The 21,065-nt window shown below is 37.4% G+C and overlaps 1 protein-coding gene across 1 annotated transcript in view; it reads left to right on the forward strand.

Moving 5' to 3' along the window:
* Positions 1-21,065, forward strand: part of LOC121324489 (dedicator of cytokinesis protein 2-like) — a 92,386-nt gene that overhangs the window by 56,559 nt on the left and 14,762 nt on the right. The window contains exons 27-35 of the mRNA XM_041266442.1: positions 13,957-14,055; positions 15,452-15,546; positions 15,737-15,815; positions 16,128-16,228; positions 16,421-16,479; positions 16,892-17,040; positions 18,983-19,068; positions 19,823-19,979; positions 20,242-20,282. Of these exons, the coding sequence (XP_041122376.1) occupies positions 13,957-14,055; positions 15,452-15,546; positions 15,737-15,815; positions 16,128-16,228; positions 16,421-16,479; positions 16,892-17,040; positions 18,983-19,068; positions 19,823-19,979; positions 20,242-20,282 (866 nt within the window). The remainder of the gene's footprint in view (positions 1-13,956; positions 14,056-15,451; positions 15,547-15,736; positions 15,816-16,127; positions 16,229-16,420; positions 16,480-16,891; positions 17,041-18,982; positions 19,069-19,822; positions 19,980-20,241; positions 20,283-21,065) is intronic.

Genomic DNA, 21,065 nt, shown 5'->3' on the forward strand with positions numbered 1-21,065 from the left:
GGTGGTTGAATCTGAGGACTGGGAGCCAGGAGACCATGTCTTGTGGTTAGAGTTAAGAACTGGGTTCCATGAGATCAAACCTAGTGGTTAGAGATAAGAACAGGGAACCAGGAGATCAGGTGTAGTAGTTGGAGCTGAGTTGAGGACTCGGAAATCTTGGCTAAAGATGAAGCTCTTAAAATGCCTGTTTTTAAGAGGGGGGGGTGGGGGGAGATCTGTATTTTGGGAATAATTACCTCTTTAGAACCAATTGCCATCACTAGTAATCATGATGCTTTTAACGGGAAGCTGTAAATCTGTGCAAGTGGAATCCTTTCCAAAAGCCTGTGTCATAGTCTTTATCCCTCTGAGTTTCCGGGGCTTATAAGACAGTGCCTGTTATCTGTCTTCAGCAGGAGAAAGCAATGGGAGTGAGTGGCTAACTCTAATAATACTAGAACTCCCTTCGCCAGCAACAGAATCAAGGCACCGAGCGACTACAGCTTGTTAAACATAGTCTATTCAAGCTTACTAACAGTTTTTCGCTTGAATGGTAATATATCTACCTCTCTTCCTTGACTGTTCTTATTCACATTTGTGATTACACCATATTAAATATTCATTTTTATCCCTAATGAAAAAGCTCAGTGACTGTTTTGAAATTGGCCCACCACAAACTCAGGCTTGCTATATGCCTTCACTTACGGGCCAAGTTTTGTTGAACAGCCTTTTATGGTCCCTTTGAATGACAGACGACTAGGCCTCGGATAAAAGCATAACATTAGAGGGACTGTCTTCCAAATAAGTGATTCAAGCAGGCACAACAAGCTGCTTTAAAAAATAACAGGCTCTATTCACAAAGCTTCATTTCTACAGAATGTATTTTTTAAGTCTCTGTTGAAGGATTACATTAAATTTGGCCAGTACACTTGGGAGTGTGAACATTTAATTTGAATAGGAAATATCAAACAAACTCACTGTGCTCCCAGTGGTCATATTTACACATTACAGAAGCTCCACTTTGCAGAGGACTGCCCAGACTGCCCAGTAGGTTTGGTGCCTTTATTAAACATGCCAAAAATCCAGGAGGGCTGAAACAATAATATATTATTAAAGGGTAGATAAGGACCTTTTTATTTTATTGTGTTACGTGTTCCCATATGTTGCAACAACTGTTTAAGGTATGGTATTATTATACACACAGCTGGGGACAACCACAAAGTCATAACTACCTTTGTGTATATATATATATATATATATATATATATATATATATATATATATATATATATATATATATATATATATATATATATATATATAACATATTTAACCACTTTTTTAAACTTTTAAATTGCATTCCCTGCCTCAAGATGGCATCACATGTACCTGCATGGACCTATCAGAACTATGTTTCCCATCATCCTCCTGCTCACTGAAAATCCATCTCAGTTACATATGTGAGCAGGAAGATGATGGGAAATGTAGTTTTGAGAGGTCCATGCGGGTACATGGGCAGCCATCTTGAGGCAGGGAATGCAATTTAAAAGTTTAAAAAGGTGGTCAAAATGTAAAAAAAGAAAAATGAAAACAATACACACACCTTACGTGAGCAGTTGTAGCAACACATGGGAACATGTAACAATAAAATAAAAAAGTAATTATGTACCTTTTAAGAACACATATCATGAGGAAAGAAATATTTAACAATAGTACAGTTTGTTTAAGATTTGTTGATTGGCCCCACTCTCAGATTATTAGATGGAAATGGGTTGTGCTGATTTTCCAGACAGTGATCGCCCAGAGAGTTTGAGCTTCTTGTCCTTCAGGTTCTGTTTCCTGGCTCCTTTCAACACAGCGTCACCGTAAAAAATTATCTTTTTTTTATGCAGGACATATATGAGGCTGATGTACAGTAAAACACAGCAGACTATTCCAGGTCACAAATGTTTCAATTACAGACATTCTTAGGTGAACGCTCAAAGAAGCCAATTAAGCCATCCTTGCACTGAACATCTCTATTCCTTCCAAAACTCAGCGCTCAAACAAGAAGGAGACTTGTGAGAGAAGCCACAGAGAGGCCAACAATCACTTTGAAGGAGCTACAGAGTTCAGTGGCTGGGAGTAGAGTAATGGTGCATCAGTCAACCATATCAAGAGCTCTGCATAACACTGGCCTGTATGAGAGGGTGGCAAGAAAGAAGCCGTTACTCAACAAGTATCATCTGAAAGCACATCTGGAGTTTGCCAGAAAGCATGAGAGTGACCCAGTTGCGATGTGGGAAAAGGTTTTGTGGTCAGATGAGACCAAGATAGAGCTTTTTGGCAAAAACTCAAAGCGCTATGTGTGGCGCAAACCTAACACTGCCCATGCCTCAAGACACACCATCCCTACAGTGAAGTATGGTGGTGGCAGCATCATGCTGTGGGGATGCTTCTCATCAGCAGGGACTGGACATCTTTTTACAATTGAAGGAAGAATGGATGGAGCAAAATACAGGAAAATACTGCAAGAGAATCTGCTTCAGTCCGCTAAAAAACTGAAGCTTGTGAGGAAATTCACCTTTCAGCAGGAAAATGATCCCAAGCACAAGGCCAAAGCGACATTGGAGTGGCTGAAGAACAAAAAGGTGAATGTCCTATGGTGGCTCAGTCAAAGTCCTTGATCTCAATCCCATTGAGAATCTGTGGCGTTCAACCAACCTGAACAACCTGGAGCAAATCTGCCAAGAAGAATGGGCCAAAATCACTCCGACACTGTGTGCAAAGCTGGTACATACTTAACCCAAAAGACTTAAAGCTGTAATTGCAGCGAAAGGTGGCTCTACTAAATATTAATGTGTGGGGGTTGAATACTTATGCAAGCAAGATATTTCAGTTTTTTATTTTTCTTAAAAATATTTCCCAACATAAAACCAATGTCACCTTACAATAATTGTTTTTGAGTTTTAGTGTTTTAAAATAAAATATCAAACAGAACGAAATTTCAATGTACCATTTGTAATTCGTTAATATGAGAGAATTGGTCAGCGGTCTGAATACTTTTGCAAGCCAATGTGTGTGTGTGTGTGTGTGTGTGTGTGTATATATAATTTAACATTGAGTAATCAAAGAAACTACAAAATTACACTTCGAAATGTCACATTTTTAAATTTTTGTAAGTATTTGTTAAGTATAGAGAACACTATATGTATGTAATTCAATATGTTAACATAACATTATTCAACTTTATGAAGCAAAATTTGTTAATTCGATAGGGTGATGCAAAACTGTGGCCATAGCAGTGCAGCTGGTACTTATTTACTTAGCATGCCGTGTTCAGCTTGCAATTGATTTCCCAATAAGTAAAGAGCCGTGTATCTACAGCACAGTGGTTTTCTTTTTGTTGAAGTAAGAATACTCAGATCTCAACAAAGATAATAATAAATGAGAATTTGTTTTGTTTTGTTTTTTTCCTAGAAAGAAACCAGGGGAAACAGACATGTGCACTATTGTTTCTCTAGCGCAGTTGTATTTTCTTTCAGTGCAACTGCTATTGTGCACATATACTCTGTTGTATCCCTGCAAATATGTTTTTTCAATGGACGTTCATTTATCAATTAATAAATGTTTGGGATCAAAACAACAGCAGAATCTTCCAAGAGAATGTCTAGCTTTAAAATAAATAAATAAATAAATAAATTACTACTACAACTATTAATAATAATAATAATAATAATAATAACAATAATAATAATAATCATCATCATCATCATCATCATCATCATCATCATCATCATCATCATCATCATCATCATCCTCGGCTGATTGAATGATTGTTTTTGAACAGTCTCCTCTCACAAAGGGAAGTCTCCCTGTGGGAGCTGTCAGGACACATTGTCTGCCTGCCCATCCTGTGAGCAGACCTCCCCCATGGCTCAGTGGCAGTTCTGTTTTAAGGATATTTTAGCAGATATTTCTGTGTCAGTCACGTTAATTCAGTTCAGTATAGAGAACTCAATATTGGGGATCTGAGAACTGCCAAATTCAGTACAGTATAAATAACTCAGTACTGGGTATCTGAGAGGTGAATCCACTCAGGCATCTATAGGTTAGTGATTCCTTAACTCTGTTTTACAAGAGTTCGGGAATCAAAGACTTGTTTGTGAGATTGTCAGTCATGGGAGTATTTAGCTAGGTCATAATTTTAAAGATTAGTAGCTTATTTGAATTACCTTTTTATTATTTCTCTTGCTGTTTTATGGTGTCTGCAATTGTTCTGGTTGTATCTGGGTTCTGTTGTTCCAAATTGAATTATCATTTTTCTCCAAATTACTTTTGTAACCTGGAATGGAACCATACAGTCATTTTACTATACTCTTCTTCGTTTTTGAAAATGTGTGTTCTAAAAGTTGATTCATATGATTGTGGGCTATAGCTTTATCAATAGATATATTTATTATTTTATTCATGTATGTATGTTCAGTGCCGAGAAAAAGTTTGTGAACCCCTTAGGATTTTCACATTTCACATATTTCAAACCTAAAATGTTACTAGATCTTAATCTAAGTCCTAATAATAGATAAAGATAACCTGATTAAACAAATGACACAAACACATGATACGTTTTCAACATTTATTTATCCACAGATGATTCAACATTCAATATCCACGTGTGAGTATGTGAACCTTTAGACTGAGTAACTGGTGGCACCCCCTTGAGCAGCAATGACTTCAACTAAGCATTTCATGTAACTGTTGGTCAGTCTCTCAGATCGGTTTCGAGGAATTTTGGCCCATTTCTTCTTATAGAACTGCTTCAACTCAGTGACATTTGAGGGCTTCCTTGCATGGACAGCTCGCTTCAGGTCCTGCCACAACTTTTCGATGGGGTTTAGGTCCGGACTTTGACTAGGCCATTCTAAAACTCAGAATTTCTTCTTCTGCAGCCATTCTTTTGTAGATCTACTTGTATGTTTAGGATCATTGTCTTGCTGCATGATCCACTTTTGGTTCAGCTTCAGCTCAAGGACGGCTGGCCTGACATTCTTCTCTAGATCTTCTTATACAATGCAAAATTCAAGGTTGTGTCAATGATGGCAAGCCGTCCGGGTCCTGAGACAGCAAAGCAGCCCCAAACCATCACACTCCCACCACCATGCTTGACGGTTGGGATGAGGTTCTTCTGTTTGAATGCAGTGTTTGGTTTTCGCCAAATATAACGTTCTCATTGAGGCCAAAAAGTTCTACCTTTGACTCGTCTGTCCAGAGAACATTGTTCCAGAAGTCTTGTGGATGATCTATGTGCTCTTTGGCGAACTTTAGATGGGCAGCAATGTTCTTTCTAGAGAGTAGTGGTTTCCTCCTGGCTATCCTTCCATGATCACCATTCTTGTTCAGTCTTTTTCTGATAGTTGAGTCATGAACACTCACATTAGCCAAAGCGAGAGTGGCCTGCAGATCCTTGGATATTACTCTGGGGCTCTTTGAGACTTCCTTGATAATTTTCCGGTTTGTTTTTGGAGAGATTTTGGTAGGACAACCGCTCCTGGGTAGAGTGACTGTGGTCTTGAACTTTCTCCATTTGTAGACTGTCTGTCTGACAGTGGGTTGGTGGAGCCCCAAATCCTTAGAAATGGTTTTGTAACCCTTTCTAGACTGATAACTGTTTTTCTGCGGCCCTCAGAGATTTCTTTTGATTGTGGCATGACATTTTTCCACACACCTGTATGGTGAAGACCAAAATCACAAAGTTTCTGATCTTTATATAGAGATCTACCTAATTATTTAAACACCTGATTCTGTTAAAACAAGGGTTCACTTACTTTTTCACATACATTGAATCTTAATTATGCATTGTTTATCTAATTCATACATCATTTTGTTTCAGAAGACATGTAATTGGTTAATATAAGCCCTATTGGATATTTAAGAAAAGAATGGTTTTGATTCAAGAAGGCTGTCATGGTAAAGCATGTATGTATGTATGTATGTATTTATCTATTGACTGAAAGATTATTTGTTCAACATTATAAAGCAGGAGCTGTTGGGAGGACTGGTGTAAGAGATTTATTACAGTGCTCATAGAGATAATTACTCTGTCACTTTATCGCTTCTCTTTGTTTGGTGAGACGTTGATGTCTGTGACCCCAGAATTTTGAATTTTGAGTACATGTTTAAAGCACACAGCCTCAGACTGAGGTGAGAATAGACAAGATTGCGACCTGGCAGCAGCTTGACAGAGACACTCTTGAATGAGGTCTGATTAACAAACACTAGACCACACACAGCTGGGGACAACCGCAAAGTCAGAACTACCTTTATAAATATATATATATATATATAGAGAGAGAGAGAGAGAGAGAGAGAGAGAGAGAGAGAGAGAGAGAGAGAGAGAGAGAGAGAGAGATATATATATATAGAGAGAGAGAGAGAGAGAAAGAGAGAGAGAGAGAGAGAGCTAAAAACATATATATATATATATATATATATATATATATATATATATATATATATATATATATATATATATATATATATAGTGCCTTGCAAAAGTATTCAGACCCTTTCACAGTTTTCACATTTTGTTGCTTTAAAGCTTGCAGTCATGACACTTTGAAGTAGATATTAATATGTGTTATATACACAACCTACTCCACACATTCAAAGCAAAAACAAAAAGGAAGTAAACAGATAATTAATAGAAAATAAAAATGGAAAAGTCATGATTGTATAAATATTCAAACCCTTTGCTGTGGCAAACCTAGGCACACAAAATTACCTTAGTGAGCCACACAATTAGCTGAATGGTCTCTGTCTGTGTGCAATATTAGTGGTTCTCATATTTCAGAATAAAAACACCTGTCTCTATAAGGTTCCTTGGTCAGGTAGTGAATTTCAAGCAAAAACTCAACCATGAAAACCAAGGAGCTTTCAAAGCAAGTCAGGGATAAAGTAATTGAAAGGCACAGATCAGGAGAAGGGTACAAAAAAAATATTGTCTCTGTCTCTGAATATCCCTGTGAGCACAGTCTACTAAATCAGCTAGAAATGTAAGGTGCATTTTACCACCCAGACACTGCCTATATTCGACCATCTCTCCAAACTGAGCAGCCGGGCAAGGAGGAAACTGGTGAAGAATGCCACTGTGAGGCCAATGACAAAATTTGAAAAAATTTGTCTACACATTCTACCCCACAGCTTCTAAGTGAAAAAAAAATTCTAGAAATGTGTAGAAAATTTATAGCAATCCTCAATTAGCTTAGGTGTAACCAGTCACCTTCAAAATCACACACCAAGTTAAGTGGACTCCACCTATGTTAAACTGTACTGACTCACATGATTTCAGGATAAATTCAGCAGTTCCTGTAGGTTCGATCTGCTGGGTAATGCATTTCAAACCAAAACTCAACTACGAGCACCAAGGCGCTTTCAAAAACAACTCCGGGACAAAGTTGTTGAAAGGCACAGATCAGGGGATGGGTGTAAAAAAATATCAAAGGCCTTGAATATCCCTTGGAGCACAGTCAAGATGATTATTAAGAAGTGGAAGTTGTATGGCACCACAAAGAATCTGCCTAGATCAGGCCGTCCCTCCAAACTGGATGACTGAGCAAGATGGCAACTTTGCAAGAGCTACAGGCTTTTATGGCCAAGACTGGTCAAAGTGTGCATGTGACAACAATATCCCAAGCACTCCACAAATCTGGCTTGTATGGTAGGGTGGCAAGAAGGAAGCCATTACTCAAGAAAGCCCACCTTGAATCCCATTTGAAGTATGCAAAAAAACCACTCAGGAGATTCTGTATCCATGTGGCAAAAAGTTTTGTGGTCTGACGAAACTAAAATGGAACTTTTTGGCCTAAATACAAAGCGTTATGCTTGGTACAAACTCAACACAGCGCATCACCCAAAGAATATCATCCCTACTGTGACGCATGCTGGTGGCAGCATCATGTTATGGGGATGTTTCTCATTGGCAGGGACTTGGGCACTTGTCCCGTTAGAAGAGAAAATGAATGGAGCAAAATACAGAGAAGTCCTTGAGGAAAACCTGCTGCCGTCTGCAAGAAAGCTGAAACTAGGACGGAAGTTCACCTTTCAGCATGACAATGACCCAAAGCACACAGCCAAAGCTACACTGGAGTGGCTAAGGAACAAAAAGGTAAATGTCCTTGAGTGGCCCAGTCAGAGCCCCGACCTAAATCCAATCAAAAATTTATGACTTAAAGCTGCTGTCCATCAACGCTCCCCAAGGAACTTGACAGAGCTTGAAAAGTTTTGTAAAGAAGAATGGTCACATATCGCCAAATCTAGGTGTGCAAAGTTGGCAGAGACCTATCCCAACAGACTCACAGCTGTAATTGCTGCCAAAGGTGCTTCCAACAAGTATTAACTCAGGGTGGTTGAGACTAATCCAATTATGATCTTTTAGTTTTGTATTTTTAAGATATATATTTTTTTCTCAATAAAAACCTTTTTCCCCTTAAAAGTATGAAGTATGGTATGTAGATAAGTGGGAATAAAATCTTCATTTTAAAAAAATTACACCTATGAAAGACGAATTACACCTATGAGGCAATGCATTTGTAAAAACAGTAGTGCGTGACAAAATGTCCACATTTCAGTTTAGTGAGACATTGGATTAGTCAACATACAGGCTGAAAAACAGCACAGCATTTTAGAAGTCGGGCTGTAATTCTTCTGTTTAGCTTATGTAACTGCATAATGAAGCAGTTAGTTCAGGCTAACTAACTTTTGCAACACTCAGTTTGTTTTTTAACAAATACTTCCGTTCCCTTGATTCCCCCTAAAGGGGTATATATATATATATATATATATATATATATATATATATATATATATATATATATATATATCGTTTCCAAATATGTATAATGTTACAATTTGGTTTTTAAATTGCTATGGTTATTAAAACAATAATGATGGTACATCAAGTATACAAGAAAATATCTGGCCTCAGACTGGTTAAAATCTGAGACAGAGATGAGGATTTAATAATATAAAGGGAGACTATTGTGTCCATGTGCACTCAATTCACTCTCTAGTTTAGCTATTATATGACTCAGGCTTTGGCATTTCCTTGTTTTAAGGTCCTGGTTTTTAATTAAAGAAAATGAAAATGTCATTTCCACCCTGAGGGAAGTATATTTGCCCTGTAGTTTATTGCACATGTATATGTGTAGTCAGTCTCAGTTATTTCTTAAACTGACAACTAATATTAGAATCTCTACTACTCTGTCATCAGTGCATAACTGTGGAAATTCTGATATTTAAACAGAAAGATCACACAGCATCTAAAGATTAACCCAGGAATAGATCCTATCAGATCCCTAGCATTTAGGTCTATATTGAATTTCACGTGCTAACTTTTCTACAATGTATTGAATTCGCTCGTTCCCAGATCACTAGCACCTAGCCCTCTATCCTGAATTTGCTGTCTCTCAAAGTACTGTGTATTGAATTTGTAATGTGACCTGTAATTGACTGTCAGATTGTAGTGTTGATGTATTATATATTTTATTTTAGCATTACTCTAGTGGAAATATCCGCATATCAGTTCTTACAATAATAGATTTTCACGTCAACAGCTTATAAATAATTTCAGCAAAACCGTACATTATTATTATTATTATTATTATTATTATTATTATTATTATTATTATTATTATTATTATTATTATTATTAGTAGTAGTATTTTTAAATAATTCAAGTGTTGTTTGTAGTCTCAGTATAAGTTCAACATTTAATATTCAAGGTCTTCAAAAATAACTTTTTTAAGTGCTATAGTATTTATCTGTTGATCCTTTTGTTAGCATTTTACTTTTCCATTCTCATGAACTCCATAGTGCTATATGTTTAGGGTGCTAATTTGGAGCTGTGGCGCTAAGGGTACCTTATATAGCGTCTACAACATTAAATTCTGGCACCAGTGGGCATGTTGATTTCATATTTATTTTTATTTTTTTTATTTCTTACCAACCATTGACGATGATAGTTTCTCTTTGGGTCTTGGCTACTCACAGGACCCACATACACACATATCCACGTACACAGGAGAGAAGGTTTGTGTTATGTTGAGTTGTTAGAGCGGGGTTTGATAATTTAACACAAGTAGGCTCTCTGGTGCTAAACTTTTTCAACAGTTTAGCACCAATTTTCAAAACGATTTGCACCCCTGTAACTACTGGCCTTACTAATCCCTTTGATGTGCACAGGTGTCAATACCATGGAGTTGTTATGTTTATCTGTACAGCTACATTTCCAAAGTCAGACATGTCGTTGAAACAAGCTGAACACCTGATTGGTATGTCCTGTTGAATTCTCACTTGATAGGATCTTTAAATCGAAGGTCAAGCAATACGAAACTCAAGTAAGTCAAACGGATAAAAGTTTCAGCCGATGTCTTTGTTTAACCTAACAGTTTATTGCTGAATGTTTAAAGTTACTGAACATATCTATGTCTTCAATGATGGGGTTTTTTCTGTTCAGTCAGGGGCTGTTCTGTGCTATGAGCTGTTCTAATCAGCACTACTGGCAGCATTGATATTTCTGACAATTAAGCTGTAAATTACTCAATTTATTATATTGTCTGAGGGTATTTTTTTTTTTTTTTTGTTGAAAAAGAAATCCTTAGGATAGAGCAGATGAGAGTCCATCTGTGAATGGGCAGCATTGTGGTGCAGCCTTTAATGGCTGTAAAATAGCAGAAGGCAGGTTAAACACTCTTGTGCATGTTTATTTACAAAGTGCAATGTCTCTTTAAATATTTTACAAGTATATACAAGTGGAGTGACTGCTTTTTTTATACACCTGTGTCTGGAATTAATTAATTGTTAATTAATCAATTAAGTCCCAGCCACGGTCTGCACCTGCATTTGGCTGGGATAGTATTAACCCTATCCCTGCCAGACTGGAAGAACAATAATATAACAGTACATTATATACATTCATATGCATTATATTATTAGTTAGGTATTCCAAGGTAGACCGTTATTGTTCCCCACTGAGGATAAATATATAGTTATAGTGCATTATCCAAAAAACTGGCTAAGGATGTTCTTCAGTATCAGAATCTGGGAAATGCTGAGGCATCTTGTCTGTCTGTCCCTCTGTACAGTAGAACACACTTTAAAGTTTTACAGATTTCTAGAGAAGCACTTATCCAGTTGTGTTGAATCATTTTTTAAGAATATCTCTAGCGACCCTGTCTGTTCTTTCATATGTCAACATTTTTTACATGGTCATATGGTGAACCTTAATTTATTAATTTTTCATATCATGATACCTTAATTTATTAATTTTTTCTCAATGTCAAAACCCCTTCAAAGGTGTATTGCAGCAAACCAAACTAAATATTATAGCTAGGAATTTATAAGCTGATGGAGTCTGTAAAAACAGTGTGCCATACTTTAAATAATAATAATAATAATAATAATAATAATAATAATAATAATAATAATAATAATAATAATAATGTTGCTGGGTGCATTGACAAGCAAACACATTTTACATAGCATTTAAATTCTGCTGTGGTTGAGATGACCACTTAAATAAAATCAATCAACTTGACAGGGGAGTATAATTTTTTATAGCTAATTCCTTTCACTGGCCTGCCGTACTAAGAAATCCATCATTTCCCGCATACCGCTGAGCAACCCTAACACATCCTACAATGTTTTCAGTTGTCCTTGGAATGAACTTGTGGACACTACTTTGGTACATGTGCATATACACCACAGGAGAGTAATGAGGTTGGATTTGTGGCTCTATCAGGGATACAGGATGCTACGGATCTTCCAGGCAAGGTGGCAGGCAGGAACAACCAGCTGTGAACACTGGTGAGGGAACTCAGTTAGGAGAGAAAGACACATCCATCAGGCAGGACTAACACAGCGGCAGACAAAGAGGGGTGGGGGGTGAGTGGTACTCTAATATATTTATATACATAAATTATCTGGGAGGCGTTTCGATTTTTTTTGCAATATAGGTGTCACAAAATATACATCCCAGTATGTCCAGGTTGCATAATGTATAATGATATATGGGATGGCCAGCTTTGCATGGTGTGATAAGGTAAAACAAGAATTGAAGAAGTTAAAATACTTACTGGAGCAGTGTAGGTTGTATAATAGATAACGAACATTTGCTACAATACTTTGTACAAGCCTCAGGCACTGCATCTGCGTTAATAAACCAGCCTGAAAAAACAACATTTGCATATGTAATACATTGGAGCAGTTTTGAAATAATGTTTATTCTGGAAAGAGAAACATGAGAATCAAACTGCTGCTTAAGAGTTCATAACTATATTACCAGTAGATTTTTAGGTCTAGTTAACAACTGCAAAGAACACTTTGAATATATACACATTTTTCAACTGATTATTACTGAAATGAGTGATTGTCTAATTGAATTGATGACTTTAATAGGCCACACATGCAATTAATTAAAAATGATAAATTGCATGCAACTTTTTACAAATTGTTTAAGATGCCTAATTAAAGCATAAAGTGGTCTAACATTTTCACATGAGTGCCTATTATTTCTATATCACTGATTACTGACAGAAGATTGAAATTCATGCAGGTAGTTAAATAAAGGGTATAAATAACAAATATTGAGGTAATAAATCTGCACACTACTGTATACGTGTGTATGTGTGTGTATGTATGTGTGTATAGATACATACATACATACATACATACACACACACAACCACACATCAAGGCCATAGCCAGCTATGAGGCACCCATAGCATGTGCCTCGCTTAAAATCATACTGATAATTATGTATTTAGGCTCTTTTACAGGTTGCTTTGCCACAAATAAAAATGCATGTCATCCCTTTTTGCATTTGAAGTAAGTGGGATACTTAAAGGCTTATTTCAGACAGTGTGTGATTGGCACTGGTATGAGGGATGTGTCGAGTTCATATGGCTGCGGTTTGCATATTCATGAGTATAAAGCAGAACACAGCCAAACAGCCAATCAAATCTAACAGCCGAAAAACTCGAGCTGCAACCTTCATTGGTTATGATGTGCTTATGCAACATTGCCCTCTTGTCAACATGCTTAAGTTAATTTTATTGCTTAATGTGATTTTATAATTAATATCACACAAAACTTTATGTATGCAAGTACTCTTGTACCTCTGTCATTTTTCATGGCTGGCTACAACCCTGTATATATATATATATATATATATATATATATAGATATAGAGAGAGAGAGAGAGAGAGAGAGAGAGAGAGAGAGAGAGAGAGAGAGAGAGAGAGAGAGAGAGAGAGATTGTCATAACATTGTTAAGATGGCACTTTAAGAAAGATGAGATGATTTGCAATAAACAGTCAGACGAGTCTTCATATTAATAAACTGTGTGAATGCTACTGAACTGTTTATGTTAATCATGCTTAACTGAAGTGATTCCTGTAGTTTCCCTAGTTTGGAGTTATTCACTGGTTTGGGTATTTTAGGGCTGGAGATTAATATAGATCTCGTTGGGCTCCTCATCCATCACTGTGTCCAACTCCTAACCCCACATCAATCCTCTAATACCTGCCAAGCCATCACTTGTAGCCTGGAGCACTTATCACTCCACGAGGGAGGTGGGGAATGTGTCCTTCATGGGTCTTCTGGCAGGGTAGGGCAAAAGTAGGGGATCTCTTAATGTCGAAACAGAACGGCTGCAAGGCTGGCATTTGTCCTTCAGGGGTTGGTGGCTTGTCTACACCTGAGAGTAAACAAGATGATTAGGTGGTTCTTGGTGGGATTAGAGGACGCCAAACGACATTCTAAATAAAAATAAATGTTGTTTTAAAGTGGTACCTGCGATGTAGCTACATCAGAAGGAAACAAGTTCAACTAGCTACACTGCACAGTGCTGGTTGTACTATGCTATGGTTTGGAGATCAAGTCCCTGGATGGATTAACACATGGAAGCACAGTTTGATAACTCTGTTTGTCTCTCTCTGATAGAGCCGATTTGTGGCATGCATGACAGCCATCCTGAGCCAGATGGATGACCAGCACTATTCCTTCTACATCGAGACCTTCCAACACAGCTCCGAGCTCATGGTGAGTGGAGACGCTAACGCCAAGAGGTCCAGTGCCCACTAGAGGGCTAGACTATGAGGTGTTAATAGAGTACCACTGATCTGTGGTAAAGCACATCAATATATGGTGTTAGTAAAGGTCATTAAAGGACTGAGTACAAAAGGTACAGGGCAATATAATATGGTATACAGCCTAAAACATTAAGGACTGTTTAAAGGAATCTTTTGCTGTGGGTCGTTTTTTTTTATAATCCATTTTTATTAATTTAATCAAGTTTGCCATGCATGATATCTTTTTATCTGTTTCAGAACAGTTTCAAAGTTTCTTCTCATTTTTCAGAGCAATATTGAACCTAAGAGAATCGCTATAAACACTCTTCAAAACGTGTTCCTTAAAACAGACTTCAAGTTTTGTAAATTTAAAAAAAAAGAACCACAATATTTAATGAGTGTCACTTCAAATATCAGGTCACCATATTCATTTTTTTAGGGAAAAGGGAAGAACAGGCATGACACTGTGTAGATAAAATACAGTGTTTTTATTTTAATAGGCTTAACACTTCTAATCCATAATAGAGTATAACAGCTCTGTACAGTACCGTGCAAGGGTTACCATATGGTTCCATGTACACTGGGGTTGTTTACAACAGTTCAGGCTTTTCAACTCACACCCGAATGCATTCTGGTAAGTGTAGCCCTGTTGTAGAAAAGTACCTGAGACAGGTAAAACATGCTAGAATTAATTATGATGTGAGTTGAAAAGCCTGAACTGTCCCAAATGTCTTAGTGTACATGGCGTTAAATGGTAACCCTATCTGTAGCTTGTTACTGTGCAATATAGTTTGGAGATAGTAGAGCACCACCGTTTAGTGCCAGTGGTGACCCTCTATCACAGTGCATGTGGTATCTCGCAATAATGCAATGCAAATTAGGGATCAGTTGCTCAGGGCAAGTCATTAAGTGGCATGCCATTTTTTTTTCTTCTCGATTTCCTTAATCCAAGAGCATAATGTCTAATCCCACAGGAATAGAAAAATACCGCTGTATACTGCTGTAGGTGTGGAAAGAGGCAGGAGATTTTCAGCTTCAAGTATTGAGCAAGTTTATTAACAGATGACTAATATTACAGGTGGACTGTAGTGGATTTAGATTTTTCAGTCCTAGAGCCAAAATTTACTTCCTCTTTTAAATTCACTACTCTCACTCTCTACAGGAAACTGAACCAACAGAACCATAGAATACAATTAATATCCCCACCTAGTAGTCAAAGGCAGACAGACAGACAACAATGAGACAGGTAGTTTTGCAGGCAGATAGACAACAGATGGACAGGCAGACAGACAAGTTCTCAGGCAGGTTGACAGACAGTCATTTAACAAGCAGACTGGTGAATGTGTGTCTGTGGTCTTTTCTTCCAGGATTTTCTGATGGAGACCTTCCTCCTGTTTAAGGATCTCATAGGAAAGCATGTCTACCCCCCTGACTGGATGACCATGATCATGCTACAGAACAAGTGAGGAGGAGGGAGAGAGTGAGAGGGGCGACATTGTAGTGACCCTTTAGTAATATTGCATCCGAGACCCATGATAAACACAAACTTTAGACTCTAATATCTCTGCCATAAAAGCCAGGTACACAGAAGTAACCAACGAAAAGCATCAAATCATAACTATTAATTATTTTCCCACTCCCATCCTATTCAGAGTGTTCTTGCGAGCCATCAACACCTTCGCAAAAACCATGAACCAGAAATTCCTGGAGAACATGAACTTCGAGGTGCAGGTGAGAAATATTTAAAAATACTTTATTAACACTTTTTAGGGTCTGTGCATAAACATTGGCAGTAAGGAGCATATTTTAAATTATAAGAACAACATTAACAAGTGTATTCGTATTTATATTTGCTTTTATTGAGAGGTGATAGTTTACCAAAATCCCTTGGAGTTCAAAAGTGTACTCACAAACTCCTCTGCACAGTGTTGTCTTGATCTGTTGGTATCTAATTCTCACAGTTGTGATAACAATTCCACAGAAAATAATTGTATGCAACCCCGTGTTGTTTTTTTTTTTTTACATACTTGTCTCTCCTCAAAGCTCTGGAACAACTATTTCCATCTGGCTGTGGCCTTCATTACCCAGGATTCCTTGCAGCTGCAGCACTTCTCATCCACCAAGCGTAACAAGATCCAGGCCAAGTAAGTCGCTCACCGGTACAATTTTCTATTATTCTTGAATAAGACGTAGACGTAGTGTAGCAATTGTGGCTTGAAGTATATTGAGGCTGTGTTTGTACAGACTATTCACAGCACACAGAACAGTGACACACAGTGGTTGCTTCCTCTTAATAGTTTAGATCCATCTAAAAACAAACCTGTCTCTGAACACAGGTATGGGGACATGAGGAGGCTGATTGGATTTGCAATCCGTGACATGTGGTACCAGCTGGGTATGTTTTTTTTTTTTCTTTTTCAGCAATGTAAAATATTGTAGATTATAAAGCAAATTAAGTGTATTTGTTTACAGCTCAGAGAATGTAGTGCTTATGAAAGAGGAGGGATAATGGCACCGTCTACAGTTCTATATAATGCAGGCACCATTAGAGCTTCCCTTCACAGCTCTGAGACTGAAACTCAATGCTGAATTACAGACTCAGAGCTGAATTGTGCCTAATTGCATAGCTGTCTTGTGATGCATACAAATGTCCTCTGGAGTCTAGGTTGAGACCACCAAACTCCTTTCACTTTAGCCAGAGTTAAACCCAAGCCTCCACAGTTGAGTGACATGGGAAACTAGGGAGTTAGTCTAAGGAGACAAGCCCACAATGAAGTGTTTGTCTGACCGACTATCTGGCTTTTCAGGCCAGCACAAGATCTGTTTCATCCCAGGGATGGTGGGCCCGATCCTGGAGATGACTCTCGTTCCTGAGGTGGAGCTGCGCAAAGCCACCATTCCCATCTTCTTTGATATGATGAAGTGTGAGCACGACAAGACTGGGAGCTTCAGGAAGGTAATGTTGTGCTTTCTATTGCACTGCAGGGTTAACGAATAGCATCTCAGAAAGCATCTGACTCCAAACATGTTCTGATCGTTCTCTTCAGTGCTTCGGATTTTTGTTGTGCTCTGGTAAGAAATGATTGTTTAAAACACCCACAGTATGACATTAAGTCGACTGCTCACTGGAGCACTGCCTTCAAGAAGGCAATGTAGAATTCAAAGGCATGTGTTGTTCTGATTCTCCTTGTCATCAGAGCACAGCAAACAGTTACTGGATACTGAGTCACACCATCATTTAAAGTCATGAGGTCAATACTGAGATCATTTCAGAGAGGGCAGCAGCAGCAGCGTTGTAAGAAACCTGGGGTGGTGACCTAATGTAATGAGATAGCACAGCATGTTCCAACTAGCCTCAGAAGCAAAAGGCTGTTTTAATAAAATTGATTAATCAGATTCATGTTTTTGATTTTTTATGTCAGAGAATGTCAACATCAGAACATTAGACACGTTTGTTGGTCTCAGTTTTAGCCCCCAGTGGCCATAAGTATACAACACAAAAACTACCACATCATTTTGACAATAATGGCAGTTTCATGCATTAAAGTAATTGTAGCTAAAACAACTCAGGAAATGCAAGACATTTAAAAGCATGGCTTGCAAACAGAATTGGCTTTATCAGTATAAAAAACATGCATACCTGTGCAGGGGATAAAAGTTATGTTTTACTATTTTATTATATTATATATATATATATATATATATATATATATATATATATATATATATATATATATATATATATATATATATATATATATATATGAGGTAGCAGGGAGGGGGTGAAAAGCCTTCCCTGCTAAAACATGTGAGAATGCACGTTTGGGTGAATGGGCTAAGGGTTTTAATTGTTTAGTTATCCCCTGCACCTGGTGGTAATTGTAAATTAGAGCCAGGTGCAGGGTATTTAAGTGAGGCAGCCAGTCTGCTCAGGGTTGCTGAGTGGAGAGCCACACTGTGTGTTTGTGAGAGCAGTCGTTGCAAAATAAGGTATTGTGTGAAGCCCGTGTGTTATTATGTTTGTGTAGCAGGTAAATGGCTTAGCCATCCTGTGGGTTAGTCAGGGATATATCAGTGTATAGTCAGAGCTCCAAAAGAGAGCTAGGTATTTGTTTCTGTTTTATTTATTTTGGTTTTGTGTTTATTGAAAGTACGCGCAAGCGCTGAAAAATCAATTTCCGTGTCCTGGGTCTGGTCTTAAAGGGGTGACCAACCGTGTGATATATAGTCTCTTATTGTCTAAGACACGTAATTTCACACATCCGTTACAGAAATAGGGACACCTTACATATTAACCTGTAGAGTTCTACAACTTTTTAAAACGGAACTACTTGTTTTCTACAACATGTCTTTCTTTCAAAACTACATTTGAGACTTTATAGCTAGTGGGTGTTCATGACAAAGAACATTCATGGAACTGTTTTGTTAGCTCCAGTTACTTGTGCCATACACAACGTGCCAAAACAATAATTGGAAACAAGGCAATAACCATGAACATTATTCTACATTTTTGTGTTAGCTTGAGAACAAGAACAAGAAAACTAAAGCACTAGTTTGTATTTTCCCAGGTTTTATTCTTGTGTAAAATAAAATAATGAATCAAAATTAAGGAAAAAATAACCTTCTGTGAAAAATTAATAAATGCATAATAATAATAATCAAGGTTTTTAGTCCTTTTTTGACCGCCAAATGTGGACCAAAGATTTTTGTAGCAAGAGTAATGCTAGTTTAACAAGCAAGTGTGTCCAGACTCTTCTGCAGCTGACAAACAAGTATCTACAATAATCTTCCTGTCGTATTGTTCACATGTTAATAAACGTGTACCATGCATCTTATCACTCTTACTGTACACCGATAGTGTCTTTGTGTTTCTGATGAGCCTGTTGGTGCTGTTTCAGTTTGAGAATGAGATTATCCTGAAGCTGGATCATGAAGTGGAGGGAGGTGGTGGAGATGAGGAGTACATGCAGCTCTTCCAGTCCATGTAAGGAGGACCGATATCACTGCCCTGGTGGGCAAGTCTCTCACTGTCTGCCTTACCAGCTTACCTTCTCCAGGTTTATCAAACCCAGATATCCCATAGTGCATTGATTATAAATAATTAATAAAGCCTCTCTAAAGTCTTATAAAGGTTGTCAATATCAGGCAATGGCAAAACAAGGTTATACAATACATAATAAAGCAGTGTCATTTTGGTTCCTTTATGATGTATTAATGGCATGGAAATTTTCCATTGGCAATTTGTCATTTTAATTGTGTTTTATAAATGGTAAGCTGACGTGTGACCCACTTGCAATCGCCTTAGTTAATCCACACTTTAAGAAAAAATTCAATCGACTGCAGAATGACGTTTCCTCGAGGAAACTGCCATGGACTACTCTGTGCCAGAAAAAACGATCTTTTTACTATTAGTAAGTCTAGTGTTCAATAGTCTCATTTTGTAAAACATCTCGTGTTGTATATATATACATATATATATATATATATATATATATATATATATATATATATATATATATATTTTTTTTTTTTTTTTTTTTGTGGGTCATTCTTTTTAATGTAATTTGATCATTTAATTGCCAACTGGGTTTCTTATTGTGCAAAGCAGTGTATATTTTACTGCAACTTGTAAAATGCAGGACGTCTAATTTTAAAAATGCTAACTAACGAAATAGATTGTAACAGGTCTTTGTCGCTGCTGAATGTTGGTTCTATAAAGCCCCTCTCCTCTCACCTAGTCTGCTGGAGTGTGCCACAAAGTCACCCCATCTGGCCAACCTTGTGCAGCAGTTTGTTGTTCTGGTGAAGGGGCTGCTGGAGAGACTGCTGGACTACCGAGCAGTGATGAATGATGAGAGCAGAAACAATCGCATGAGCTGCACTGTCAACCTGCTGGTGAGTTAACCCTCAACTTACACCCTGCAGTACACACACTGATACTCAAACTCACACACGCTGACAGATACTGACAAAAACACACACACTCACACACGCACACGTACACTCACACACGCTTAGACACTGACAAAAACAAACATACTCAAAGATTGACACACAGACTCACATGGGCTGACAGGTACTGACAGAAACTCACAAAGACACACAGACTCCCGCGGCCACTGCCTATGACAGCTTAACTGTATCTCTGTTTTTTCAGAATTTTTACAAGGACATTAACCGGGAAGGCATGTACATCAGGTATGAACATCCTTTTTCATGTTTGTTATTATTTGTATTATTATTATTATTTGCATCTGTATAGACTACAGGACTTTACAGCCTTTGCATTTGCAGTTGTCGTGCAACAACTTTAAGATAAGAAGATTGCACCTGCCTTCTGTAGTTAATATACACAACAATCTTCACTGACTTTGGTCTACAAACCAACTCAGCATTATGAAAATTATGTCCTGATTTAAAATTTTGAACAGGATGAAAAAATACACTAAAGAATGTACTACAAATGTACCATTGAATTGTTTACTAAATATAACGAATAAAATACACCTTACATATAAGGATGTATTTCCTTATATGTCACTAAACGTCTTTGATGGAATTACTGTATTTTTATGTTGGGTTGGGCGTGCATTATTTCTTATATTATGCATACTGACACTTAGATAACTGCCGCATATAAAGTCATGTTTCAACTCTATAATGTTAGTGTTTAGAATGTATAGTACTGTATGTAACTCCCTTCACCTGCATGTCAAGAAAGAACCATTGCATTTTTTACATCATCTAAAAACCCTTACTATCTTTTAAAAACTTAAAATGTGCATAATCTAGCTGGGGATTTCATTCTCATTTATTTTTAAAGCCATGCCAATGAACTGACACTGCTGAGATAAAAAGACAAATGAAAGATTCTTCTTTTGTCAACAGAGAGAGTAGAGTAACTGAATGAGAGAGAGAGGGGAAAGATCGAGAGGAGGTGACAGTTACATTACTGTAGATTGATTATGTGAAGTATAAAAA

This window comes from Polyodon spathula, chromosome 12, assembly GCF_017654505.1.
Source record: "Polyodon spathula isolate WHYD16114869_AA chromosome 12, ASM1765450v1, whole genome shotgun sequence".
NCBI classification, from domain to species: domain Eukaryota; kingdom Metazoa; phylum Chordata; class Actinopteri; order Acipenseriformes; family Polyodontidae; genus Polyodon; species Polyodon spathula.